We start from the raw sequence: 26,951 nt of genomic DNA on the forward strand, positions 1-26,951 counted from the left end.
AAAGATGTTGTATAACATAGGCATATCGTATCATAACATTGTTGTGTATGGTACTTACAATAACTGTTTTAAACTGCTTCGCCTGTGCACATTTCCCGATTCCACCTCGGAACTTCTTAAAAGGGACGCACTCGACCTTCTTAAGGACGTTTTTCAAATAATTGTCGGCCCTTCGCACGGACATACCGCGCACCGCGTTCGCAGTTTCCACCAGATTTTTGAATTTTACCGGCACGTTGGACGCTTTCGCCCGCACACACTCGCACTCCGACACACTTTTATAAGAGAATTTAACGGATTTTCCCATGATTTTCCGAAATTTTCGAAACGAAATTTGACAACCCGTTGACGGACGTTACGCGGAAAAACCAAAATGGCTACCGACATTTCAATTGTTTCACTTCCGTTTATGCGTTCCACGGCCCACTAGAGGACCGTCACTATTATTGGTCGGATTTTAAAACAGTGCGTTGCTGGTTGCCGCTTGTAATTTTAGGCGGGAAATACGAATTTTTTAGGTTAATTTTCTTTTCAGGACGATTTAGCTGATGACGACATCATGATCCTCGACAATGGCGAGCAAGTGTTTTTATGGTTGGGTCCCAAATGCAGCGAGGTCGAAATAAAATTGGCCTACAAGTCGGCCCAGGTGAGTGTCCCCACTGTGGTTATGCGTCGAGAAATCTCATATTTAATAACGTTTCAGGTTTATATACAACATATGAGGGTTAAGCAGCCTGATAAGCCCCGTAAGCCCTTTGTGACCGTTAAAAATAAGGAGTCGAAGAGGTTTACGAAGTGCTTCCACGGGTGGGGACCGCATAAGAGGCCTCCCGAGTAATGGGGCGTTACATTTGTTTTAGAGATTTGCACTGTATTTATTTAAATAAACTTTTTTTTACAATCATTCCTGTATTTTATTTAGATTCTATATTAAATAATGCTCAAGTAAATAAATAAATACATGTTTAAGAAAACTATATACAAAAGGAAGCCTTTTAAGTATTATATTAGATAAATTAAGACTGTTCAGTCATTCGAGAGCTTACACGTTTGGCAAATTAACTACAACAATACTTATCGACAATTAGTCATCGTCATCATCATCATCGGAAGGAACAAACAAGTCATTTTCCTCCAAGAAATTGGCGATATTTTTACTGATGCCGGCCCCAATTAATAGGCCAGGAATAACAGTTAACAGAACCTAAAAAAATGGCATTAAAACGTTTTACAATTATACAGAATCACTTTGCCGCACCTTGACGAGGCCAAAAGGCACTTTTTGGGGCTCCCCCAGCACTATACCGTGTTTGGTTGTGGTGGCCGTCCTGATAAATCCATGCTGCAAAACTTGTTTATCGGCATAGAGTAAATTTAACTGTCTCAAGGGCAACTGGAGCCTCCTTACAATCATTTTGTTCCTATTAGGATATATATGTAATTCCAACAAATAGTGAGGCTTTCCAGAGTTCAGATCAGCTGTTTGTTTTGACACTTTTGACAGCCGTTGATGTGTCAAAAGATTGCGGCGTTGCCATTCGTACTTGAAGCCATTAAATGAGGTCAAAATTTTAAAGATTTAACGTTTTTGAGGGATTTAGAGCCAAATAAACCACAAAATTAATTATATACCCTGCTTTTTGCATCTTCTAACCTCATAACTGTCTATTCAGGGTTGCCAACGAAGCCAACTGCTCTTACAATGAACAGCTATATGCTTTGACAGCCGTTGATGAGTCGACTGATTGCGGCGTTGCCATTTGCACTTTGAATTTTCTTAATTAAAAGTCAAACTTTTATTAGAAAAAGCACTTGGAATTAAAGTTTTTAAGCGCTTTCAGCAATTTGATACCAAAAAACCCATAAAACTAATCAGATTCCTCGCTTTTTGCATCTTCTAACCTCACAAACTGACTGACTTCAGGGTTGCCAACAGAACAAACTGCGTGGAAAACCTAATCAAAAAGTCCCCAACTAAACGTTCTCCCACCAACGTTACCACTTCCACCATAAAAGAAAAAAATGTGATCCCGAGGAAAAACCCAAAATAAATCCGATTCGCGATCTTTTTCAGATAGTTCGTCCGCCGCGTGCGGTGTGCTACATCCGGTTATTTAACGTGTTTAATCGTGCGACGACATTTCCACACACACACACACACAAATTCCACCATGGAATATCGTCGTATTTAGTGATGCCCGAATCAATCATGTTGTGCCCCCTTTATTTATTTGATTTCATTATTTAGTGCACGTTTCGGCTTTATTTTTCGTTTAACGCATAACCTAAAATCAGCAAGTTCGCAGCTAAATTCGATGAAAATGGAGAAACCCGAGGAGAAAAAGAAGATTGTTTACAGGCTGGTTTTAACAGGAGGTAAGCCCTAACCTTACAAACTCTATTTACACACAGCTTGGGTCAAAGTGATTCAGTTTGCATGTTTAACATGAAAAACATTAGTTTCCATTCTTTTCAGGTCCATGCGGAGGAAAAACAACGGGGCAAGCCAGAATCAGTACTTTCTTTGAAAATCTTGGTTGGAAAGTAAGTTATGAGGCAGTTGAATTTAATATACCCTTGAAACTAATCTCAATTTCTTTTTACAAGGTGTTTAGAGTACCTGAGACTGCCTCAGTACTTTTAAGGTAAGCCAATGCACTCTTAAAAATCAAATAGTCATGCCATTACTTAATGTAATTCGACTATTATTAATGTCCACTTAAATCGTTCCACAATCTGCATGTAATATTTATCAATAAAAACTTTATTGTTGATGTAGAACATTAAATCGAGTGTGAAATTTTATCACACCAATTATTATTATTATTATTATTATTCAATCTCGATTAGTTCTGAAAGCACTTATAAATTGTTCAATAAAAATTTGTTTTTATTTTTTTTGCAGTGGCGGGATCAAATTCAGCGACCTCAATGACGAAGAAGGTAAGTGCTCAATTATGTGGTAATAAATTCATATTTCCCGCCAATATGTGGTTAAATTGTTGAAACTTCCGGTTCCTGGCTGTCACTTTTTGACATTTAACATAACCTTTAAAGTAATTAATATGCAGTTTTTCCTTCCTGTGGGTCTTTTTTCTGGCTGTTTTTCAGGGAAATTACACCAAATTATTGAGAAACCAACTGGTGGATGTGTCTATCATGAAAAATTGCTTTATCAAAATTATATGAGATCTGTCACTTTTTGACACATAACATAACCTTCAAGATATTATATAGATTATATGTGATTTTTTCTTCCTGTGGGCTTATTTTCCGACGGTTCTTAGCAAAAATTGCATCAAATTATTGAGAAACCCCACTGGTAATTGTGTCTGTTAAGGAAAATCCCAAAATTACATTTTATCCAGAATTTATTATGTTTCCATGGCAACTTGACTGGGATAAGTGTTATGGCGCTCTATTTGAATTTTTTGAGGTTAGGTCTCAAAAACCTTTCACACAGTGTTCCAATGATAGTTCTTGTCCTATTTCACCGGGTATATGTTTAAAAATGGACGTAAAATGATTGTTATTAGAAAACCGCCTGTCTGGCTGATAATGTGCCGCTAAAAATAAATATTTTCCGTGCCAAAAAAACCTCGCATAAGCATTATATGACGATCCTATAATAATCACGAGCCGTTGAATAATAAATGTACCTACATTCATTTTTAAAACAATATCATTTTAAGGGTCTTCGGGTCACGTTTGACGCGTTATGCGCTCAATAATCCCACTGAAAATGCATCCTATGGTTTCCACTTAAAAATAGACAGGATGTAATGTGTGCTTTCTTAGTCAGCAGTGTCAATAATGTATTGTAGTATAGCAGTAAATTTTTTTTTTCTCAAATATTTATGAGAAAGCCACGCCCAAAATTAAAAACAAACAAGCTAAATATTCATTTATATGTCAACTGCAAAATCAGCATTACGTAAATATGCGCTGATGTGGGCAAAAAACCTGTTTTTCCTTATCTGCTAGTTAATGCACTTTTATTGTTTATTGTTTGGAACAATTAAATGTTATCATTTTCGCTATTTAAGCCGCGATAGAATTTAATACCGACGTTTCGTCCTGAGGCGACCACTCTCAATGTCTCGGAAAAAGTATGTCCCTGTCTCGGGTACTTGTACCAGACAATTTAATGCAAATTGCTTTAAAGGACAAACAAGAGATAACCAATTAAATAATCGCGTAAAATGAACTGAGCTCTTGAACTTCTCTCGGCCATTGCCTTATTTATGGAAAACTGGGTCAAGACAAATTTGTCCACGTTTTTTCTTCCTGGTTGTCATTTATACCACTGTGACGAATGATCATTTAGAATTCCCTATACTGGCAGACTGGATCAGTCCCGCTATATCGGTATTTTTAGCACTAAAGGCCACACCACGACTGGATACTTTCGCATTTTATCATGGAGCATTTGTTACGATTTATCTTCTTCATATACATTTAAAAATAAGAAAATAAAATAAGCTCAAAGTGTTAATGAAGGCATGGCTTCCCTATAGAACTTTAAAAGGCTATTTTTAGTACTAAAGTTTATACAATGAACAGTCAATCAATCAACCTTTATGATGGAGCTGAAAAAAGTCATATCCTAGCCAATAAGATCCAGTTTATCCTTCTACATCCCCACTAAAACCATTACCGACCTGATAATCTTTGACCTCCAGGGAGTTTTTGAAGAAAGTTAATTTCTTGGTACTTTTGCCCATATTCCTCCAATGAAAAATTTAAAACTCACCTTAATTGGGTATTTTAATTAGCGGATACTAAATACCATACTGCCCTAATGCATAAGTGGTATAGTTAAATTCAACTTTTTGAAGGTTCTTTGTGTTCCCGAGAGAGAGTCAATTTCATTGGTAAGTCCTAATATTTTCCTTTATATATTATGCATCATTCTTGTATAAATATATTCAAGCATAACGTTGGAATTTAGCCCTCAATCTGGAATCTATTCTTCCACTTTTAGGCATTTCTTTTTATTTTCTTTGGTGAGTTTTTGCCAGAAGAAGTAGGAATCTTCTCACATCATAGATAACTTCTAATACATCTACATTAACTTCTACCTTTAAACCGATCTACCCAGTTTCTCTGTCTCAATTTGGTACCCCTATTGGAGTCAGGTTTGATCTATGTTTTGGTTCTCTTTTAACATAGATTCACCTAAATTTATCTCAGATAATTTGACTTTTTAAATTAGACAAGGGACTTTTGTTGTAATGGCAAATCAACGGGTTTTAAGGTGCTTATAAACTAAAACTCAGAATTAAAAAGTGGATTTGGTCAAGGTAAGGGTTGATATTTATTGTATTCTTTTAAGTACAGTATTAATTTCATCACAGCACTACTTTGGGTTAATATATATTATTGTATTTATAAATTTCCCCTGTCTGTTCTTCCTTGTGAAATTTTCTTTCAGATTTATAGGTATTATAATCCTTTTATATAGTAACTTCCTGTTTTAATAGTCACCGAGATGTTCCTATCTATTCGGGATAAAAAAGCAATTGAGCATTCCACTTTTTTTCACAGGTGTGACATTCCAGGAGAACCTCCTGAAAACGATGCTGCAGATCGAGGACACGTTCTTCGAGTTGGGCAGGACCTGCTCCAGGAATTGTCTGATTATATGCGATAGAGGTGCGATGGACGCATCGGCATGTAAGTTGTTATTAATTTTTTTTTTTTTATCGGTTGAAATGTAGATGTGACACATGAGGTTTATTAGGGATTCATCATTATTTAGGTGGTACAACTTGTTAGACATTACTGGTTTCTGTCGGTAAATAGGCTGTTTGTTGTAAATAAGAATAAGTTCATTGATATCCCAGATAACATTCCAGAAACATACCATTTCGGTCGTAATGTCTCTGACATAAATGCGGTGATGTTTGTTTTTAAAAATGTTCAATATAATTATTATAATAATTCAGTATATTTCTTCAAGATGCACACTTAATATAAGGTATATAAGGCACATATTTAAAAATGAAAGAATTCTATTTTCCACTATTTTTGACAATGTGGGTAGAAGAGATATTGGTTGAGAGTTCAAAGGATTATTTGTAGTTCCGCCTGTGTACAAAGGAATAATAATACAAGCTCTCTTTAAGCAAAGGAACCTGTCAAAAATGAAGAATCAATAGCTTGTGTCAAAACCTCCAAAGCTGTTCCTGGTAAACCTAAAAGTACTCTCAACAGTACATCCACCCCTTATAATGACAATTTTTAAATAGGTACTGAATTGCACAAGTAACATGAAGGTTGTATAGTAATTTAGGCAAGGATCATGACTATATTCAATAGGGAAAATTATAATGTTTACATGAAGAAACATCATTTCAATTCATCATTATTCAAATACTGTAAACTTACAAGGGAAAATTAGAATGTGTCGACGTAGTATTCATCCAGTGAATAGTAACATTTTTCGGTCAAAAGTATTTTCAATTTACGTTTAAAAGTGTCAATACATGTTGCCTCCCTGATGCCACCTGGTAAGGATTTTTTAGTTAATGTGGAAGATTTAGATCGTTCACTTAACGCGTTAAGTATCTGGGATTTGGGGTTATAAATTTAAAGGGATTTGCTAAAAGTAAGCAGGCCACTTCCTGAATGTAGAGGGAGACGACAGTGTGTATGCCCAGCCTAACAAATAATGGGCGAAGCACAGATGTAACGTACAGCACGCTTCTGTAAAACAAGCAGCATTTGTAGAAGGTAGGCAGCTGCATTACCCCAGAAGCAAATGGCATACCTAAGGTGGGATTCAATTAATGAAAAATATACGGATCTTCCAAACTCCTGGGTAGCCACTCTGACTGCAAAACAACCTGCAGACACCTTTTTGCAAGTACAGAGGATATGCTCTTCAAATCTGAGTTCTCTGATGTCAATGAATATACCCAAAAATTTTGTATTATCAAACTGCTGAACTACTGAATTAGAAAAAGGCACGTGGTCTAGAGCACACTTAAAACACAATAATTTGGTTTTTTGAGGATTTAGTGACAGCAAGTTTGATTCAAACCAGAGATTTACTGCCTGAAGATCAGTTGCTAATGTAGTTCGCAGAGTATCTGTGTCTGGGCTGTGCCAAAGAAGTGTGGTATCATCGGCAAATAGAGTAAATTTCCCCCGTACATTAAGATTGGTAAGATCATTTATGTATAGGGCCCAAAACTGAACTCTGAGGAACTCCCAAGGTGATATGATGGTAATCAGAGTACTTAGATCCTACAAGCACTCGTTGTTGCCGATAGGAAGCAAACCAAGAAGATGAAACTCCCCGAAAACCATAATGATGAAGCTTCCGCGGCAGAATCCTATGGCAGACACAATCGAAAGCCTTCGACAAGTTCGAAACTCCACCATCATTTTATTTGGGAGTAAAGCTCATGAAAAAAATGAGCATGGCATCATTAGTACTGGTATTTTCACGGAAGCCAAATTGAACTCTGATGAGGAAGTTTTTTGACTTTAAAAAGGGCATTATTTGATTTTTAACCAGTTTTTCGATTACCTTTGATAGCGTAGACAATAAGAGAGAGATGAGACGAAAGTTGGAAGGATTATCAAGAGCTCCACCCTTGTGAATTGGGATAACTTTAGCTGATTTTAGGCAAAATGGAAATATCCCCTTGCTCCAAGAAAGGTTAATTGCGTCAACTAGTGCCTTTAGCGCCGTTTCTGGAAGGTTGAGAAAGATCTTAGCTGAAAGGTTGTCTTCTCCCAGTTGAATTTTTATTTTTTTCAGTATACAGAATATCCTCGAGTTCGTTTAGGTTTGTAGGTATAAAGAAGAAGGAATTTGGAACATGAATCCACAGACCCTTCTGTGTTCAAAGTCGTAGAGCAATATTAGAAAAAAAATTGTTAAAGTCATTGGGGGAGAGACTTCAGGGCATTGTCTTGACTGCTTACAACAATTGTGACGAATATCATTAATAATTTTCCAACTCTCCTTCTATTTGTTAGATGAACCACTTAACAAATAACATTTTTGCCATATATTTAATGGACCATATAACAACAGGAATTTATTAGGTGTATTAAATTAAATTAATTAAAACACACAGGTAATAATTATTGTCATGAAAGTAAGAGCACTTTTTGAAACCCTATATTAGTATAATTTAGCTAGTAGTAACTTAGGATTCACCATATCAAAACCTTTGCTAACAATTTATTTCTTCAATTATTGTCCTTAACGATACAATACAAAATTGTACAATTATGTCATATGCTGACGATACAGTAGTCTTGTTCCATTGTTCGTACTGGTCCGAAGTGAAACAATTAGTACAATCTGAACTAGAAATAAACAAGTTATATAGCTTTGTCTATCAGTATTGAGAGTATATATTTTGAAGCAGAAATAGAAGCTATAAAAAATATTAAACAGCTAGGAATTACCTACCATAGACAAACACCTAAAATGGGAGAAAATCACTGCTAATAATTTATAAAACACTGGTCGAGTTCTTATTAACTTGATCTCAGGTGGTCTGTACAACAATGCATTGGAGCAACTTCACATTATTCAGAAAACAATTATAAAAATAATATTTAAGAAATAGATTCGAATATTTAAACGCTGTGAATTTTGTGTTCTTTTACTGCAAAGAGCAGTGACTTAATGCAACTAGATTAAAATCAACTGGCAATAATCTAATGATTCCATCAAGCCAAATCAAAAATTTGTTACTTATCTTGGTCTCTAAATGGTGTAAATTTGATTTTAGTATATAGATTTTAAAAAATAATAATTAAACACATATATTGTATTGATATTTTTAATATTTCTTTATGTATGGTTATTTACATCTAGATGCAATTTTATAGTAAAGTAAATGAACCTGTTAAAAGAGTATGGATTGATAATTTGGTAATTTTTTGCTCTAATATTCCACATGATTTTCGAAATTTGATTGATAGTCTGGGATTACTTATAGTTAGTTACTTACTTTATAAATTACTTATTAACTCGGAAAATTCATTAATACAATTCTCAGTGGGAATTCAACTAAAAAGTTTGGGTATTTGAAAACAAACCTTTTTACAATTGTCTCAGATGAGATTCTTGCTGAAGCCTTAGTAGATGAACTAAGAAAAATTTAAAATATATTGTAGAATGGCCTTTTATTCGGTTAAACAAATACACAAATCACAACTTATAAATACATAAATTAGTACGTCTCGCCATAATCGAGTCACGTCATAACCTCAACTTGTCAATCACTTACGCCAACCTAACAAAACGTAATAACTGTCAGCTGTCAGTCAACACATATGACGTTATAGCTAAGGGCGCGAAATTCAAATTTTAAAAATAAATACCACAATATTATTCACTATAATTTTTTTTTTTTTTTAGAAACGTGTTAAGAATTTTATGATTTATTGAAGCTTATAAATAAATATGTCAAGCAATAGAAACATACATTCTGACATGTCACAGAAACATCCCCAAATAAAATGTCATAAAAATTAAAAAAAAAAAATGACACGGTCACTGGTTGGACGTTCCTGCGTTATTTAGGGACGGTACTCAATTTTTGCCGCCTTTTTTTTACAGAACCGCACTCTCATGTGCCACGTCTACTTCTTCGCATCCATAATTTAACAGTATAAAACATTGTCATCCTGTATATGCCAACTGCTGATTTCGTGCTCTCTCTTCCAGGCAAAAAAATTATTGCAAACAAATCGCAATGACTTGTTTCAATTTCAGTTATATCAAAAGAAAAATGGGAGAGCATAATGGCGGTGAACAGTTGGAATAACATCGAGTTAAGGGACAACCGGTACAATCAGATCATTCATATGGTGTCGGCGGCGAATGGGGCGGAGGACTATTACACCACCGAAGTGCGTCTCTAATTGTCCCTAAATGAGGGAAGTCTTTGATTAATTTTGATTTTTTGTAATTGAAGGATCATTCTTGTCGTTCCGAAGGGGTGGAACTGGCCAGGGAACTGGACAGTAAAGCGGCTGCCGCCTGGATCGGACATCCATACTTTGACGTCATCGATAACTCGACGGATTTCGAAGGGAAAATTAGGCGGATGATCGGATCCGTTTGCCATAAGATCGGCCTGGATACGGGCGATCGACTGTTTACCAACTCGAAGAAGCATAAGTTCCTCGTCAGGTGAGACTCTTAATAATAATAATAATAATAATAGGTTTATTTGTCTAAAATGTTTACAATTCATCACAAATAAGTATATACTTACAAATAAACGTCAAAAATCACAGAAGTTGCTCTTATTGACAACAAGCAAAAAAATAGCAAAAAACCGGCTGCTGTTGAAATATTTAATGAAAATAATGTAAGAGTATCAAAGCAAATTGTAGTCAATGCCTTCAACTAATATTTTGTGAATTTGCCAGTTCAGTTTAGAGATTCTGTTGACTGTTATTTTGAAGTCTGATCATGTATTTTTCCGAGTCAATTTTTTTTAATGCTCTTCTGATGTAGTATCTTTGATTAGCACTTGAAAACGTTCGAATGCTTCAGGTTTTAACGAAAGTTCGACTAATTTTTTAAAGAAATGTAAGTATTTGCTGTGTCACGTTTTTGAACTCACGTAACAAGTTTGTGTTTGGAAAAAGCAATTTTTCCTGACAAGCTTCCAAAGTAGCCAAAGTGATTCCGTTGTATAAAAAAGATGATACTAATGATGAATGCAACTACGTATTAAAAATTGCCCAACGTGGTTTTACCCTTTCTAAAAGCACAGAAACTGCATTGTGTGATTTTCAGTGACCGCCCTTGATAACCGTACTCGAGCTTTTGATTTTGTAGATCATAAAATATTAATTCATTAGCCCTATTATTGAGATCGTACCTTCAGAACGGGATACAAATAGTCACTATTAATCTTGCCTCAAGGCTCGGTCCTTAGACCATTTCTTTTTTTAATCAGAGTCAAAGTCAAAATATACTTTATTTGCTAAGTTTACAAACTTGTGCTAAAAGCTTCCTAATCCTAGAATTTATAACCAACAGCAAATTTTAAATATTAAAATTAGTCGTTAAAATACTCTTCAATGCTTTGGTAAGATTAATTTCTTTAGTTCCCTCCTAAACTTTTAAGGTCTGTAACAGTCCTAATCGAAACATGATTAAATATTTTACGACTAATAAATATAAGAGAGTTTCTTCATCTTGTATTTTTCATAGAGCGTATATTAGCGTTTACTAATGATGGAGAAGCTCTTATTGATGCTGCTGGCTGAAAAAAACAAATTATGCCTAAACAAAACGTATTTCGTTAATTAAATACACATTAGAAGCTGTAACTTTATTTAAGGATAAGCAAAGCCAGTTGTCCTTTTCAAGCAGTTCCAATGCAATGGAATTTTCATATTATAGAAAACCTGTGTTGCAAGTTAAGAAGTGGCTGCTATGCTTTGAAATTTCGTTCACAGCATTGTAGCAAACAAGTCCTCTTAGATGGTTAATTGGTGAATGAGTTCGGGGGCTTCTAGAATAGTTTTAATGCAAAAATACGGCATAAGGATGATTAGTAATCTCAGGCAAAGAGATTCATGTAGAGATCATTTTAAAGAAGATAAACTGGTGTCTACATAATTATATGAAATGGCTGTTTATGTTTATAAAAATAAATCAATTTTTTTGAGCCAATAGACTGTCTCTGGAAAGAAAGTTTGTTATCATGTCGCGGTAGCGCTCTCCGTTGACTGTCACAGTACGCCCCCCTGCATCCTCAAAAAAGTATGGACCTATAATTCCACCGACATGCAAACCACACCGCACAGTCACTTTTAACGGGTGTAATGGCACCTGTACTAATTTCTGGGGATTGTTCTGACACCGGAAGCGGCAATTTTGCGTATTGACAACGTCACTATAAGACAAAAATGGGCTTCATCTGAAAAGATGATTTGTTTCCCAAAATCAGTACCGGCAATCCGTCGGTAAACGTTCTTCGTAAATCATGATCAGCAGGCTTCAATTCTCGAGTTAGAACCATCTTATATGGATGTAGGCCTAAGTCTTTCTTCAAAATGCGCCACAGAGACATTGATGAAATGCCTAAAGGTGTACTCCCGTTCAAACTTATTAATAATTGTGCGTCTTATTGCAAGCTCAGAAGGCCGTCCACGATGAACAAAATCTTCTCTAAGAGCACGATAACAGGCTCTAACCGATTGCGCATTTTCGTAATACCTTTTCACGATAGCTATACGTTGCTCTTGACTTAAACGATTCATGATGAAATGTCAAAGTATACTTAACACAACTGACGCTTGATCCGCGTTTTGACACATACCATTTTGCGTACACGATGGCCCACTAAACTTCTATTGGTAGACCCATTATTATGGACACTAGGTACAAACTTAAATTGCATAACGTTTATAGCATGGGGATAAGTTACTGGGCCCCAAACGTATTTTATGTTTAGAAATGCTCATTAACAAATCTTGTATACCTATAAATATAATATTGTCTTATATCGAATAATTTGGTTTCCTTAAATAATAAATCAGTTGGAAACAATTTTTTTTTTTTTTAAATATTATTATTAGAGCGAAGTTCTAATGGAAGGGCTCTCTCGCAGCGGAGTTTTCGCACAAAATTCGGACCCGTCAGGCACAAGTGCTAATAACTTTGTTGGTATTTGGGGTAGAGAGACGAAGTTTACCTTTTTATAATCTAGATATATAGGGCCTGAAAACCTGACTGTTTACAAATTTTCATTTATTTTTTTTTAGAATAAAAACGCCTTCAAAGTGAAAAAAAAATTTGTTCAATTTTTGTAAAAAACCGGCACTGAGTGAGCACTGTTCAGTCGAAAATACCCTTTTTCACACTTTCTTTCTACTTTTAATAACTTTTTAGTAGCGCCACCTAGAGCCTAATGGCTTATTTGTGGCCTGTAATAAGGAGAATTTTTTGCAATACCAACCGTACTTCTAAGTAAAACCGTTTTTGAGTCATGAATTTTTTCCCTTTGGAAATTTATTGTGCGTCCACTGTATGGCATAGATGGATCAAAAAACCAATCGAGCAAATGCGCCATTCATTTTACTATAACATACTAAAATTTCATTTTTCAAGTAACCTAAAAGTAAGTACCATGCGCGATTTTCGCCGAAAAAAGACCCTTTTTATAATAAAAATTTAACTACTAAAACGCATTGGAATCGGTCAAAAATTGATGTTAATCTGTTCCTGAGGCTTTATACTATTTTTCCATGTACAAATCATAAGGTAAAAACCGTTTTTTATACCCTAAACATGTCGTGTGAAAAATAGCTCAAAACGTTCAGAAATTGGTATGAAATTATTTAAGAGACAGACCCTGGACAATCCGAATATACGCATATATCTTTTACCGTCTTGGTTTATTAAGGATGCAATACAAATTTTCAAAATATTGAGTTTCAAGGTCACGCGACAATCAAAACTTCATTCTTATGATGGGTCTGATTTGAATAAAATTTGGTATTTGGGGTTTATTTATTAAAAAATTCTTCAATTTTTATACAATTGTTTTCCTAACCTAACTTTTAATTGTGTGTAAAATGGGATGTGTATTTTGATCTTTTAGGTAATTTTAAGTTTTTTTACATTTTAAAGGCATGTTTTCGTCTAGTTTTAGACCTGATGATGCTCTAATAGAACGAAACACGTGTCGTCGTTAAGGCCCTGACTTGACTGTTTTTCTTCGTTTGTTTAACTTGTAAGACATATAACGTGATGAGTAGCGTTTCAATGGATTTTTCGACTTGAATTGTATTTAAAACACTGATCAAAGGTTCAAAGTCCGAGTTTCGCTCGTATTTGTTTTGCGTAGCCATTTTTGTTTGAGGTACTTAAATTTGTATACCCAGACCTCTTAAATTACGTATTTAATATGAATATTCCATTTAAGATTTTGATCTACAATAATTCCTAAATACAGAGGTCGGCATAAGTCAGTTAACCAATTTGCATACCAAACAAAAAGAAAAAAAAAACGATACAGAAAAATCGCACAAATTCGGTAAGGCAAGCACCGTTGCCGCGTTCGCACTATTTTTTAAGTTAACTGACTTATGCCGACCCCTGTATTTAAGGGTTTCTGTTTCGGGAATTGAGATTTTTTGATTAACCATTAAGGAGCCCATTCTAAGAAGCTTATATATTAAAACTAATATATTTTGTTTTTTTTTACATTAAGTTAAAGCCGATTATTCTGGAACCAATTTGAAATAAATCTCTTTCAGCAGTGTATTTTAAATCTAAAAATTGCAGCATCATCACAATAACTTATATAATCTCTTCATTGGAATTTATTTTTACAAGACCTTACAGGTTACTTTACCACTATTGCCCTGTAGTTCATTTACTTTTACTTACTGAAACCGATTGGTGAAGTAATTTTCTATCAATCTTTGACACTTTTCTCTTAAACCATAAGCCTCAAGTTTTTTTAATAAGATTTTATGGTTTACGGTATCTAATGCTTTCGATGTGTCTACAAAAATGCAGCTTTATTTTTATCTAGAGCATTATATACGTATATAACTTTGTTTTTAAAGATCAAGTTTGATTTCTGTTTATTATTATTTAAAGGGGTCCGTTGCCGGACGAGTCGGTCTTTCCCGAATTCCAGGACTTCGAGGTGGTCCACAACTATTTGCAATCGAACTCGCCGAACCAGGTGCGATTGAGGAAACGCGGCCAAAAAGGTGAGAAAAGAAAATATAACCGGATCCGTTACCTTTAACTTACCCATCAAAAAGAGGGGAGGGCCCCCTTTTATATTTTAGGTCTTTTCTATTTCGTTTTATGAAATATCCGTTATTGTTAAACTTATAATAATTTAATAAATGCAACGTTAAAAACCGTCAATTTCATTTTCGATTCCTGCCTTGCTCCAAGGTAAGAATGCTGTGTGGTTTTGGTTTTATCAAATGACGGTCCGACCGAAGTCTTTTATGTGCTTTTTCAGTTAAAACCGATCAATTTTTTTTTTTTTTGAGTTTTTGTCCTCTTCTTAGGTTACTACAGTTACATACATACCGTGCGACGTCAGAACCAACCGGGAGGTCAAGTGATCGAGGTTAAAACCCAAATAAACCATCGGGACTACATCAACCTGCTCACGCAAAAGGACAATTCCCACTTTACCATTTACAAGAAGAGGCGCTGCTTTATTTTTAACAATCAGTACTTCCAGTTGGACATTTACGAGCAACCCAGTCATCCCAGGTGAGTTTAAATTTGCATAAAACGTTGCCTAACCAACAGGAGGGCTTAAATGTAGGAATCTGTACCGCGGCACACACTTGGGTTTTTCGTCGGCTCGGTTCGGTACGAAAAAAGCGCCTGCGCAAATCGATTTCGAATAAATAATGAAGGATAAAAATTGATAAATAGCATATTGAAATTTTTTATTAATACTTTAATACGGACTTATTGGGTACTTTTCTGTGGGGAAGAATAAAAATGTAACTAGATGTGCGTTAGGTATATACGTCTGTGATGTTTTAAAAGATGTCTATATATATATAATATTAATATGTATAAGATAATTATCAAAAGTTAAAAAATAAAATAAAATTAAAGATTGTACCAATATAACTCGTGCAGGTACATGATAACATGAAGGTACCTAGCATTCAATAACCATAATTATATGGTTTAAAAATTAAATAGAACCATTTTTATTCTTTAAACTAATCAAGTATAAAATTAGCTACGGAATAAGTTTTTCTTTCCTGTAATAATAATATAATGAAATAATTTTATTGTATTAAGACAATAAAATGCATTTGCAGCATTTTATTTTGCTTAATTTTATATTAATAGGTAGGTACATTATTATATCTACTTAAATTTATTAACGAGATTATTTATTTATTTTCATTTATATTGCGTTTAAAATTATAATGAGGAGAAGATATTAAATTAGAAGATCGAAATTTATAATTAGAAGATAGCTAGATAGCTATACATGCATCACCAATTTTGGACAGACTGTATATTAGAACCCAAAAACTATATAGAGACACTGTGTATAATTATGTATAGGTCATTTTATTGCTTTCATTATAATATTAGCTATATCAACACAATATTATTAAATATACATAATTGTCAATATAAATGGTCATTTCCTGTATTTCTAGATACAACCAGATCTCCGAAAATCAATTCCTTTATCACATCAATTTCATCTTGACTTGGCTTCTGAATTGAATTATCTTGTAACTTCCTTTTTTTCTTGGTAGTATAAAAATTAAGTTGTTTCTCAATATTGGCATTACGAATCAATTCTTCTCCTTTTTGATGAAATTCTTCTATTTGAGAAGTCAACGTAGTCGTCGACTTTATGGCATTTAAGTGTTCCTGAATACATTTATATTGGGTTTCTGTGTCCTCATTAGATTGAAGATCCTTTAAAGCTTCTAGTAATGATGATATGGTGCCTTCTTTTAATAAAATTAAATTTTGTTCATTTGGAGCGACAGAAATATTTGCCGTTAAATTTTGTATTTCTTCAGTTGCATTTAAGGAGACAGTCCGGTTCATATTTTTCTCAAAATTCAGGTTTATGGTATGTATGTGTTTACACATAACCGTTTGTATAGTATATTCAATACATGAGCATTCATACGTGTGAATACAAATTTTACAAAAATTACATTGAATGTCACAACAAATATTGTCTAATACTTTTTGTACGATATGTTCACGATAAGGTCTTTGTTTTGATGTTAATTGCCAAGAGTCAGTTGCAATCTTTTTAATTTCATATTTCGAGGCTAATGCTGACCTATGTCTCGCATGAATCTGAGTTGTGTGACTTGTATTTTTTCCCTTGATTAATTTAATAAGTCTGTCGAGTGTTTTATCTCGCAAAAACTTTACCAAAACATGTTGTGTGTCATAATTTTTTTTGCATTAAGGTATGTGTATTTAATGACTTTATGCATTGCCTCAAGGTGCATATTGGTATTGATTCCTGCCATCACCCTATAACAATAGGCCCACTTTGTAGGAATGTGATAGTAATTATTTAAAAAATATTGTCCAAATTCTTTAGCTAAGTCATTTTCCAAAACTGCGTTCTTAAAATTTAATAAAGAACTGTTAAATTCGTCAATACTTTTAATTTGCTGACAATATTTTAAAGACTTGTACACCCATTTCCTTGTCTCAATATCCCTAATTTTATTTAAATTGTTGCGCCAGGCGCGATCTAAATGCCAAGAGCAATAAATCTGTTTACCTACCGGACCGATGATAACACACCAAGCATTGTAAAAAATAGGAGTAATATCTGTCATAAATGTTTGCGTATTTATGACTCCAACTGCTTCTTTTATTTTCTGAAAAAACAGTGTAAAAATAAGGGTGTCTTTTCGGTTGGTAAATATAAATGCAATGGGAAAACCTTGCTTGAAGTCATCAATTATCAAAACTGTTGTAAGCTCAAAATCATAAGCATTAAGCCCATGGGTGCTGTCTATAGAAATTGCATGATGTCCAAATTTCTTTGCCAGATCCTTTTGTGATTTATAAAAATTAAACAGAAATCTTCTGGATTTAACATAGAATCTGGACATACCGAATTTTGTGGTTTATAAAAAATTATTGGATCATTTTGTCCTGCCTTGCATTTCTCAACCCATATTCGAATTCTCTCAGAATCTGTTTGATGGTAACATCCTTCCATAATATTAATTTTAAAAGCGTTTTTCACATTATAAAAGTCTTGCAGTGAGAGTAAATCAATCCTACTTAGTTCAGGGCCTTCAATGTTGTCTCTTACAGATTCTAAAATTCTTTTAAAAAATGTGATAATTAAAAATAGCAATAAAAACATTATGTTATCATCTTACTTGGAAGGGGGTACTCCTAAAAGTAGTTTTGAGGCTATACTCTGCCGATCTGACTCTGGAATCTTCAAATACTGTATTTCTTTTTCGTGCCCATAATGTTTTTTAAAATAGTTGGACACACATTCATCAGTTTCTATATTTTCTTTTTACTATAATTTGGCTTGTACATCCATAATTTATTTTGGCAGTACCTTGACTTTTTGATGCTCTTTTGCGATTGGAAGTGATCCTTCGATTAATGCCTATAATTATAAAACAAATTAAAAATAATGCCTTTTAAGATGGAAAAATAAGTTACCTGATCGTACACACTCTAGGTATATATTTTCATATCCTTCACAAGCCTTTTTAGCACCAGTATTTTAAAAATATTGCACTTGCAATAGTTTGCATTCATTTTGCAACCATCTTTGAAAGTCTGTAATGAGAAAAATACATAAATTTGTATACCTACATGATGCAAATTAGTAGGGTAAACTACCCAATTGTTGGCACCTTAAGGAGATAGCTACAAGTTTTTTTTCATAAGAAAAAAAATATATGAAATAGAGACACTTTACACAATTTTTGACAAATAAAAATCTCTAAAGAGTTAAACAATAACAAAAAAAACTCGAAATATTTATCAAAAATTAGTTGAAACTGCAAAAATTCTCAAATTTAGCAAATTTCCAATAGTTGGCACCTTAGAGCCAATTGTTGGCACCCTATTTCATCTGAAATAATAAAAGCGAAACAAATTTTAAAAGAAACATTTATTGAGAAATGTACCTATTTATGCCTTGTGTACCCTTATACTGTACTATTTATACCCTATGTGTTAAAAATTTAGACTAACTAAATTAACAGTCATCCAGTTTATAAATTTAGCACAGAACAAAATAAAAAAAAAAAAAAAAAAATGATTTTAAACTAAAATAGGGCAATAACATGCAGTTAACTTATGAAGTTTTATTTTTAAAATCACAACTTTTACATACAAAGTTGTCATGATATATCTCGTGTTTGATTAAACATTTATAATGATAATTTCTGGTGCAAGTTGAACATTTTACACCAAAATTAATGATACGTACAATATTACGTACATATAAAGCATAATCCATTTTTTGTTATGGTATTTTGACTCAAAATGGACTCGTTCAATTTTATGTGCCTTCTTGTTCTTTACTTTCACTCTCAAATAAATTTCTGACATGGGTTTCTTTCTTTTTTGCAACCTGTATATTATTTATTTGAGAGCTTGGACCCGCTTCTGAAAAAATGTTTGAGTAATTAGACATATTTAATTTTTTTACACCTTTGTCCTTTTCTTTTTTTATATTATTTTTTGCTTGTAGTTTTTTCACTCTTTTTTGCTTGTTTTCCTCTTTTTTTAAATCATTTTCTTTCTTCTTTTTTTCCTTTTCCAATGCATTTTCTTCTCTTTTTAATTTATTTTCTTCTTTTTTCTTTTCCTTTTCAATTTTTATTTCTTCCTTTTCTTGAAGACTTTTTTTATAGTCAGAGGAAATTAAAACAAATGATGTTCTTGTAGATGTCCTCTTTCCGCTTCTTTCAGGTGTTTTAGGCTTTTCTAAGTAGTGTGCTATATTTAATTTTTTTTAATTTAATTTTTGAAAAATTAATGAATCGACTGCAAGTGCCTGGAAAAATGTGAAAAAATTATTCTAAGAACTTAAGAATCTTCGAAAAATGCCTAAAAATGTAATTGAACTGCTTGAAAGTAAATAGCTCTATTCGGTGCCAAGTTCAATGGCGGAATGCTCAAACGCTTTCGACATTCGAACGAGGCACCGTTATTAGTTAGGAACTTACAGTTTTGCTTTAAAAAAAATCAGGGTACGTGCGTTTTTTATTTTAAATTGAAATTAATGCAGTTAACTGAATGATATGTTCGATGAAGTGTCTGGAAGAAAGTGAACAATTATTCCAGGAACTTGATACCCTTCGAAAAATGCCTGAAAATCTTTTTTTTTTTTTTTTTTGAAGTTTGTTGAAAATTTATATAGTGTCTTGATTCGGGGCTGTTAGTTGTCCTCTCTCCCCAATTTTATCTTTGTTACTTCTTGTTTATTGCTTTTTATCGCCACTGCCTTATCCTGTTGATGACAATCTTCTACTAAACACTTTTTTAATATTATTTGTCTCTTATCCTCGAGTCTATTAAAGTTGCGATGATTAAATTTGATTGTTTTTCTTTAATGAATGAAAACTGTATTTTTAAATTTTCAGAAACGTCATTATTCTGGCATAAGCTACGAAGTTGCCTACCGTCCAATAATTTGGTTATGCGTAGGCAACCAGTTATCCAAGTAATGACATTTGTTTCGTGGCCGCCTGTGACCCAAGCAAGTCAATTAAAATTGCTTTTACGTCCAACGGTTAATATGGAAATTTGTGTAGGAAACTCTTCTATTTTCAAACTGTTAAAAGCGTCATTATTTGTGTTGCCTACCGTTCATTCATTTGACTTCGCGCACTTTATAGGCAACCCGCTCAACAGCAAATACGTTATTGTTCTGACAAGTAATGGCGTCCTATTATATATTAGTTTCATGACAACCTGTGACAAAACAACTTAATACTGCCTGAAACGGTCAATTTCAAATGTTTCCTCAATTCTATTTCGCGCTAATGCGACATTTTCAACCATCAAAAACGTCATTAATTTGACAAGTAATGGCGGCCGTTTCAAAGATATAAATGTTGCCTACCTTACCCTATAGGCAACCGGCCCAACACTACTCCAACGGGTTATACACAACGACTCCAATATTCCTTCAAATAACAAATTTATTCTTAAAACTAACAAAATAAATAATATTAATATTAAAGTGCTGCGATTCACTTCGACCGGATGCTCCTTATATGTACGGTGGTGGCGAGTAGATTGGCCGCCTCCTGGTGCCCCTGGGTCTTGGCCAGCAGATGGGGGTGGGGCCACGTGTCCATTTTCGCTTTTTTCAGCAGCAGCCACTTGATCAGAGGCACGTGGCCAAAAATCGCCGCCATTTGCAACGGGGTGAAATCGTTCCGTCCCGGCTCGTCGATGTTCGCACCCGCGTGGAACAATTCGCGAATGCAGGTGGCGTTTTTACAATTCTGCAAAAAAAAAAACAAACACCGTTCAGTGTCAATGGTGGTGCCATCTATTGACTCGGTTGGTTAGTTTGATTGTCTATGTCACGTCACGCAGTCTGGCCAAGAGGCGGGAAATGTCCCCAGATCTGGGGGAATTTATTAGTAATAAAAAATGCAATGGCAGTTTCTTAAAAAAAAAACCATATGCATTAATTTATTTTATTAAAAATAATAGAAAATGCAGTTGGGGAATTACCCCTCACTAATAATAATTGAAGAATTTTTTGGCCCGGGGAAATTCATTTTTTTCCCTTGGCTACACTGCGCTACGCGTTTTAGGTTAGGTAAAGTAAGATTTTTAGCGAAAAGAAGCCCTAACTGTCCTTTATATGCCAAAAACTTACTCTTATCCATTTTCTAATGCTCATTATTGTGACCCTAACCTTCAAAAGTTTCTTTATAAAGCGTCTTATCCTCTTATGAACCCCAAGCGAAATCCTAACCTAACTTTTCAAAAACAAAACTTTTGCCTAAAATCTGAATTGCTTTTTCTTTGGTTACTCAGGGCTTTGTCCCAACAAGCTTTCTAATAATAAAAACTCACTTTTATAAGTTCCCTATTTTATGCATCCCAACTTTCAAAAGTGTATACACCTGAAACCCTAACCTAACTTTTGCAAAACCAAAACAAAACACCTACCTTATTTTGTACATAGTAAAATGCGGTTAAATAAAAGGCAGTTTCGTTATTTTTCGACTTCAAAGCGACGTTCGCGCCCATACGTAACATGAACCGCACCAACTGGGTGTTGGCGTTAGCGCAGGCGGCCATAAACGGCGTGTACCCCTCCGGTTCCTTAAAAGTGTTCGTCAAACTCGGATTTCTCTCTAATATCGAGACCGCCCTCGGCACGTCGTCGTCTTGCACCGCCTTGTACAGTTTGTCCAATAAATGCTCCTCCGTAAATCGATAATAGATCGCCGAAACGACCGCGCGACCCTTCCACAGTATTAAGTGCACCGACACAACGGAAATCACTAATAATAAACAGGTGGTGGCGGTCGGGATCACTACTTGGGTACTGCCGCACCACTCGTACGTCCAATTTATCAACGATTCGAGAACCCCGAACATTAGCGGACAAAACATCGCCGAAAATTGATGAAATATCGCGGCGGAGCGGTTTGTTTTGAAAACGGCATTTTGTCAACTGTCAACAATGACAACGGTTTGACATAAAATGGCGGACGAGTCATTTGTTTTTCATGGCCGACTAGAAACGAGAGACGTTCAACGGTTTTAGTTAGCTACGTTTACACGGAGTAATTTCGCACTGGTTATTTTTGATTATTTATTAATTTTAATTTTGGTTGGGTTCTATTATTTATTCACCATTCGGGATTTTTAACTGTAATTTTTTTTACTAGTAATAGCGTCCAATTCAAGACCGCCTGTAGGTGGCGCAGCAAGATGAGGAACGTTTACTGCGTTTAGACGGATCTATTTTGACTAGTTATATTTAATTAAAAAAGAAAACAATTTCAAGAATATGAATTTATTATTTAATAATCGAATCTCCACTCTGTAAAGTGTTTTCAATTTTTTAAAAAACGTTAATAATTTGACAAGTAATGGCAGTCGATTCAGTTGTTTCATGGCCGCCTAAAGGTGGCGAACGTTGGCTACGTTTACACGGGACAATTTGTACTGTTTAATTTCTTTTTTTTAATTGGAATTTTGAAGAATTAATCTATTATCTATTTTTAAGTCGGAATTTTCAACGGTTAAAAATAGTAATTTTTTTTTTAACAAGTAATGACGGTCGACTCAGTCGTTTGGCGAACGTTGACTGAGTTTACATTTGTAATGGTTACATTTATTTTTTTTGTTTATTAAATAAAGAATATAAGTTTATTCAAAGTGTTTTCAACTGTCAATAAATATCATTATTTTGACAAGTAATGGTGGTCGATTCGGTTGTTTCGTGGTCGCCTATAGGTGGCGTGGCAAAATGGCGAACGTTGACTGCGTTTACACAGAGCAATTTTCACTGGTTACGTTTATTTAAAAAAATATTAATCAGTTATCCAAGCTCTACTTTGGAAAATGTTTTTAACAACAAAACGTCAATAATTTGACAAGTAATGGCGTCTGATTCAATTCCTGGCTGTTTCTGTAGGTGGCGTAGGAAAATGGCAAACGTTGACTGCATTTACACTGGTTATATTTAATTGTAATTTAAAAAATATGAACCTGTTATTAAAGATCTCCTTTGAAAAATGTTTTCAACTGTCAGAAACCTATTTGACAAGTAATGGCGTTCAATTCAATTGTTTCATGGCCACCTATAAGAGGCGTAGCAAGATGGCGAACGTTGACACAGATCAATAATTGTCACTGATTATATTTAATATTGTATTAAATAATTTCAAGAATATGAATTTATTATCCAAGATCTACTCGGGAGGTAATTTAAAAACGTAATTTTTTTGACAAGTAATGGCGCCCAATTCAATTGTTCCATAGGTGGCGCGGCAAGCAGATGGCGAACGTTGACTCCGTTTACACGGAGCAATTCGCACTAGTTACGTCATTATTTTGACAAGTAGACAGACGATTCATTTCAACAACAAAATTCAGCAAAACGAAGCTCGTTTTAAAGCGATTAAATTTAATCGCAATTTAGCGCCATTTTCAGATCCAAAGTTAATTTGATTACGGGCCATTTCTAACTGTCAAAAAGTCATTATTTTGACAAGTAATGGCAGTCGATTCAGTTGTTTCATGGTCGCCTAAAGGTGGCGAACGTTTACACGGGACATTTTCCAGTGTTTAATTTTTTTTTTTAATTGAAATTTTGAAGAATCAAAATCAATTTAATTTGATTCTATTATTTATTTTTAAGTCGGAATTTTCAATAGTTAAAAATAGTAATTTTTTTTTAACAAGTAATGGCGGTCGACTCAGTCGTTTGGCGAACGTTGACTGCGTTTACATTTGTAATGGTTACATTTATTTTTTTTTTTTATTAATTAAAGAATATAAGTTTATTATGAAATAATATAATATATTGGAAAGTGTTTTCAACTGTCAATGAATATCATTATTTTGACAAGTAATGGTGGTCGATTCGTGGTCGCCTATAGGTGGCGTAGCAAAATGGCGAACGTTGACTGCGTTTACACAGAGCACTTTTTAACTGGTTACGTTTATTTAAAAAAATATTAATCAGTTATCCAAGCTCTACTTTGGAAGATGTTTTCAACAACAAAACATCAATAATTTGACAAGTAATGGCGCCTGATTCAATTCCTGGCTGTTTCTGTAGGTGGCGTAGGAAAATGGCGAACGTTGACTGCATTTACACTGGTTATATTTAATTTTTTTTAAGTGTAATTTAAAAAATATGAATCTGTTATCAAAGATCTCCCTTGAAAAATGTTTTTAACTGTCAAAAACGTATTTGACAAGTAATGGCGTTCAATTCAATTGTTTCATGGCCACCTATGAGGCGCAGCAAGCAGATGGCGAACGTTGACTCCGTTTACACGGAGCAATTTGCACTAGTCACGTATTACTTTGACGAGTAGACTCATTTGTTTTATGACCCACCAACATAACGGAACAAAACGAAGCTCGTTTTAAAGCGATTAAATTTAATATTTTTAAAACTACGAACAATTTAGCGCCATTTTCAGATTTCTAACTGTCAAAAACGTCATTATTTTGACAAGCGGTGACGTCCTGGTTCATTTGTTTTATGACCGTCCGAGGCCGTGTATAACTGCGTTTACACTAGTCGACAAACATCGACTTAATATATATTTATTTTTTTGAAGATGTCGAGGTCTAATCCTCTTGGAAACGTATTCGGCCCTAGACGACGAGGGGCTAAAAGCGACCCTACCGACCTTTTTAAATATCGAACGTGAGGTAACGGGAAATCCGGAATATTCGATGTACAATTTGTCCCTGAGGGAGGACTGGAAGAATTCGAAGAAGTATTTGAGGACGAACTTCGTGGGGCCCGAGGACTCCGACGGGCACGGACCGAACACTTTGAAACTGAACGGGCATAAGGAGAGCGCCACCTGTAAGGGCCCCGCGAAGTTAAACGGTTTAAAAGCGACTCAGCCGGTCAATGGCAAAGCTTGAAGTTTGTGTGATAATTATTATTTATCTTTTTTTTTTTTTCGATAGTATTTTTGTGTTCTTTTCCTCTTGTAGGTTTTATTTATAGGTAGACTAGGAAATTCAGTTCCTAGATTTAGTCAGTTCAAAGATATATCCTTACAATGTAGTAGATTAGGAAACTTTATTGTTATTCGGCTATTTTACTGTCTTCAATGATTTCACTATTTTTCTACGCTGTGATGGCAATTACAGATTCCTTTCTATAAAATGACAGTTGTGACGTTACTTTTTTTCTGTTTGAACTGTGATTTATTTTTTGTTTTATAATTATTAATATTAAGCTCGACAAAAATTAAATGAATATTGTTGACACCAATTTTCGGCATTTGTACATTAATCACATTTTCAATTACAGTACCAACTTAAATGCCTGTACTTAAACAAATAAAACACCTTTAAATGTGCTTTTTGTGTTTTATTTAATAAACAGCTTACCGAACTAGGTTTTGTTATGTAAGTATTGCTTCATGACCTTTTTGCCCGGGACGAGGCCCTGGGACAACCCCGGGCGCTTCCTTTTCTTCTTAACCTCCTCCGATAACTCTTCAGACTCATCTTGTAATGGTCTACTAACAGATTTTTGCCTAAAAACAGTAACAATCACAAAAACACAACTCTACTACTTGCGACACTTACCCTGTGGCCCCACTATAGTGACAAACCATCGCCCTGGCCTTAGCCACTTCCAGTTCCTCGCTCAACTGTTGCTCGGTCTTTTGCACATCAGAGTCATGGGCGTATTTACAATTATGCCCGAACCTGCATCGACCTTTTCGGTAATTCCAACAAATTTTTTTACCTAAACCAACTTATTCGTAAAACAAACCCATTTTAAAAAAAACACCCTACAAACCATTTATCCTAATCACATCCTTGGCGTTAACCATTTTAACGTGTTTCTGTAAAATCGCTTCTTTGGCATTTTCGGCTTCTAGAAACGGATTGACAAACACAGAACCCGAGGATTCATCCTCCTCACAGTCATCCTCTACTGTTTCTCCACCGAACTTGGGGGCGGGTAATTTGAAACTGGGAGGCGGTAGTTTCTTCTCTTCATCGGAACTGGTGTCTTCTTGCCTTTTTATTTCTGTTTTACTAAAAATTATGACAGCTGACCCATTTTTTATCTGGTTTATTGTGCCAACTGTAACGGACTTTCCGCCAATTAAGAAATTTAATACTCAATGAAGCATTAAATAGCAGGAATGTTTAATTTAGTAGCCCCACTACGAGAAAAATACTGAAAATGGGATCAATTTAAAGGCACAACTTACATGTCTGTGGAGAGGCTTTCCTCAGTGGAATTCGAACCGTCTGAATCACTTTCGTAGTCAGCTACTAGCGACATTTTTACCGTCTTTAATTTGTTTGTTTAATATTGTAAGTGTTTGTATTAAATATGTGTTATATTCAGTAAATATATAACAAATAAACAAACAAACACTGTGGATATTCAAAATAAAAAAAATGGCCGAATGACGTTGACAGATTGACTCATGACAGGTTGTGCAAGTTGCCATACCTCCACACCTTGGAGTCTTAAAAACTAATTAATACTACTTTGAATGAAAATTACGACATACTAAGTTTTACTAGTCTTCACACAGAGTGAGAAACGCTCTAATGCTCTATAAAGACTTACATAAGCTTCATACACCTAAGTAATTCTGACAATCTGGCAACGTTGCAAATTTTTCATATTTCAATTGACGTACGTCAAACATGACATTGACAATTGAGACCTCTCCCAGGTTGCCATATTTCAACACCTTAGAAACTAATTTAT

At 34.5% G+C, this 26,951-nt stretch overlaps 6 protein-coding genes across 7 annotated transcripts in view; 2 read left to right on the top strand and 4 right to left on the bottom strand.

Annotated features, from left to right (window-relative positions):
* The window catches only part of LOC126746253 (protein flightless-1), a 21,315-nt gene extending 20,408 nt beyond the window's left edge, over window positions 1-907 (top strand). The window contains exons 18-19 of the mRNA XM_050454410.1: window positions 536-649; window positions 707-907. Coding sequence (XP_050310367.1) covers window positions 536-649; window positions 707-841 — 249 coding nt within the window. The 3' untranslated portion in view covers window positions 842-907. The remainder of the gene's footprint in view (window positions 1-535; window positions 650-706) is intronic.
* Window positions 1-8,942, bottom strand: part of LOC126746262 (60S ribosomal protein L17-like) — a 9,856-nt gene extending 914 nt beyond the window's left edge. Inside the window, exons 1-2 of the mRNA XM_050454422.1 lie at window positions 8,938-8,942; window positions 59-318 (exon numbers count right to left, since the gene is read on the bottom strand). Coding sequence (XP_050310379.1) covers window positions 59-307 — 249 coding nt within the window. The 5' untranslated portion in view covers window positions 308-318; window positions 8,938-8,942. The remainder of the gene's footprint in view (window positions 1-58; window positions 319-8,937) is intronic.
* Window positions 912-1,522, bottom strand: LOC126746264 (essential MCU regulator, mitochondrial). The gene is made up of 2 exons (XM_050454423.1): window positions 1,262-1,522; window positions 912-1,207 (listed from the first exon to the last, which is right to left on the bottom strand). The coding sequence occupies exons 1-2, from the start codon at window positions 1,415-1,417 to the stop codon at window positions 1,088-1,090; spliced, it is 276 nt and encodes a 91-aa protein (XP_050310380.1). The 5' UTR covers window positions 1,418-1,522; the 3' UTR covers window positions 912-1,087.
* On the top strand, window positions 2,022-25,569 carry LOC126746256 (TRPL translocation defect protein 14). The gene is made up of 10 exons (XM_050454415.1): window positions 2,022-2,379; window positions 2,480-2,547; window positions 2,611-2,648; window positions 2,909-2,946; window positions 5,551-5,679; window positions 9,752-9,888; window positions 9,954-10,171; window positions 14,612-14,727; window positions 15,040-15,250; window positions 24,811-25,569. The coding sequence occupies exons 1-10, from the start codon at window positions 2,319-2,321 to the stop codon at window positions 25,124-25,126; spliced, it is 1,332 nt and encodes a 443-aa protein (XP_050310372.1). The 5' UTR covers window positions 2,022-2,318; the 3' UTR covers window positions 25,127-25,569.
* On the bottom strand, window positions 16,045-26,605 carry LOC126746260 (uncharacterized). Of its 2 annotated transcripts, XR_007663842.1 has the most exons (7): window positions 26,440-26,605; window positions 26,019-26,260; window positions 25,802-25,964; window positions 25,601-25,749; window positions 18,185-18,304; window positions 17,887-18,128; window positions 16,045-17,829 (listed from the first exon to the last, which is right to left on the bottom strand). XR_007663842.1 is itself a non-coding variant. In XM_050454420.1 (4 exons), the coding sequence occupies exons 1-4, from the start codon at window positions 26,511-26,513 to the stop codon at window positions 25,605-25,607; spliced, it is 624 nt and encodes a 207-aa protein (XP_050310377.1). In that variant the 5' UTR covers window positions 26,514-26,605; the 3' UTR covers window positions 25,566-25,604. The 2 variants fall into 2 exon arrangements, 1 of the variants encoding a protein (XP_050310377.1); XM_050454420.1 differs by lacking the exons at window positions 16,045-17,829; window positions 17,887-18,128; window positions 18,185-18,304 and having other exon boundaries at window positions 25,566-25,749.
* LOC126746259 (ankyrin repeat, SAM and basic leucine zipper domain-containing protein 1-like) lies at window positions 20,665-22,236 on the bottom strand. The gene is made up of 2 exons (XM_050454419.1): window positions 21,671-22,236; window positions 20,665-20,991 (listed from the first exon to the last, which is right to left on the bottom strand). Exons 1-2 carry the CDS (start codon window positions 22,118-22,120, stop codon window positions 20,734-20,736), a joined length of 708 nt encoding a protein of 235 aa, XP_050310376.1. The 5' UTR covers window positions 22,121-22,236; the 3' UTR covers window positions 20,665-20,733.
* Window positions 26,606-26,951: the final 346 nt, after the last annotated feature.

This window comes from Anthonomus grandis, chromosome 17 (genome assembly GCF_022605725.1).
Source record: "Anthonomus grandis grandis chromosome 17, icAntGran1.3, whole genome shotgun sequence".
In the NCBI taxonomy this organism is placed as follows: domain Eukaryota; kingdom Metazoa; phylum Arthropoda; class Insecta; order Coleoptera; family Curculionidae; genus Anthonomus; species Anthonomus grandis.

Coding starts and splice junctions, on each gene's coding strand:
- LOC126746256 (XM_050454415.1), top strand. CDS start 2,319: ATGAAAATGGAGAAACCCGAGGAGAAAAAGAAGATTGTTTACAGGCTG. Junction 9,889..9,953: donor AGGACTATTACACCACCGAA/GTGCGTCTCTAA, acceptor TTGTAATTGAAG/GATCATTCTTGTCGTTCCGA. Junction 14,728..15,039: donor GAGGAAACGCGGCCAAAAAG/GTGAGAAAAGAA, acceptor TCCTCTTCTTAG/GTTACTACAGTTACATACAT.
- LOC126746259 (XM_050454419.1), bottom strand. CDS start 22,120: ATGTTTTGTCCGCTAATGTTCGGGGTTCTCGAATCGTTGATAAATTGG. Junction 20,992..21,670: donor TTTACTATGTACAAAATAAG/GTAGGTGTTTTG, acceptor TTTTTTTTGCAG/AATTGTAAAAACGCCACCTG.
- LOC126746260 (XM_050454420.1), bottom strand. CDS start 26,513: ATGTCGCTAGTAGCTGACTACGAAAGTGATTCAGACGGTTCGAATTCC. Junction 25,965..26,018: donor GGATGTGATTAGGATAAATG/GTTTGTAGGGTG, acceptor AAGTTGGTTTAG/GTAAAAAAATTTGTTGGAAT. Junction 25,750..25,801: donor CACTATAGTGGGGCCACAGG/GTAAGTGTCGCA, acceptor TACTGTTTTTAG/GCAAAAATCTGTTAGTAGAC.
- LOC126746264 (XM_050454423.1), bottom strand. CDS start 1,417: ATGATTGTAAGGAGGCTCCAGTTGCCCTTGAGACAGTTAAATTTACTC. Junction 1,208..1,261: donor TGCCTTTTGGCCTCGTCAAG/GTGCGGCAAAGT, acceptor CCATTTTTTTAG/GTTCTGTTAACTGTTATTCC.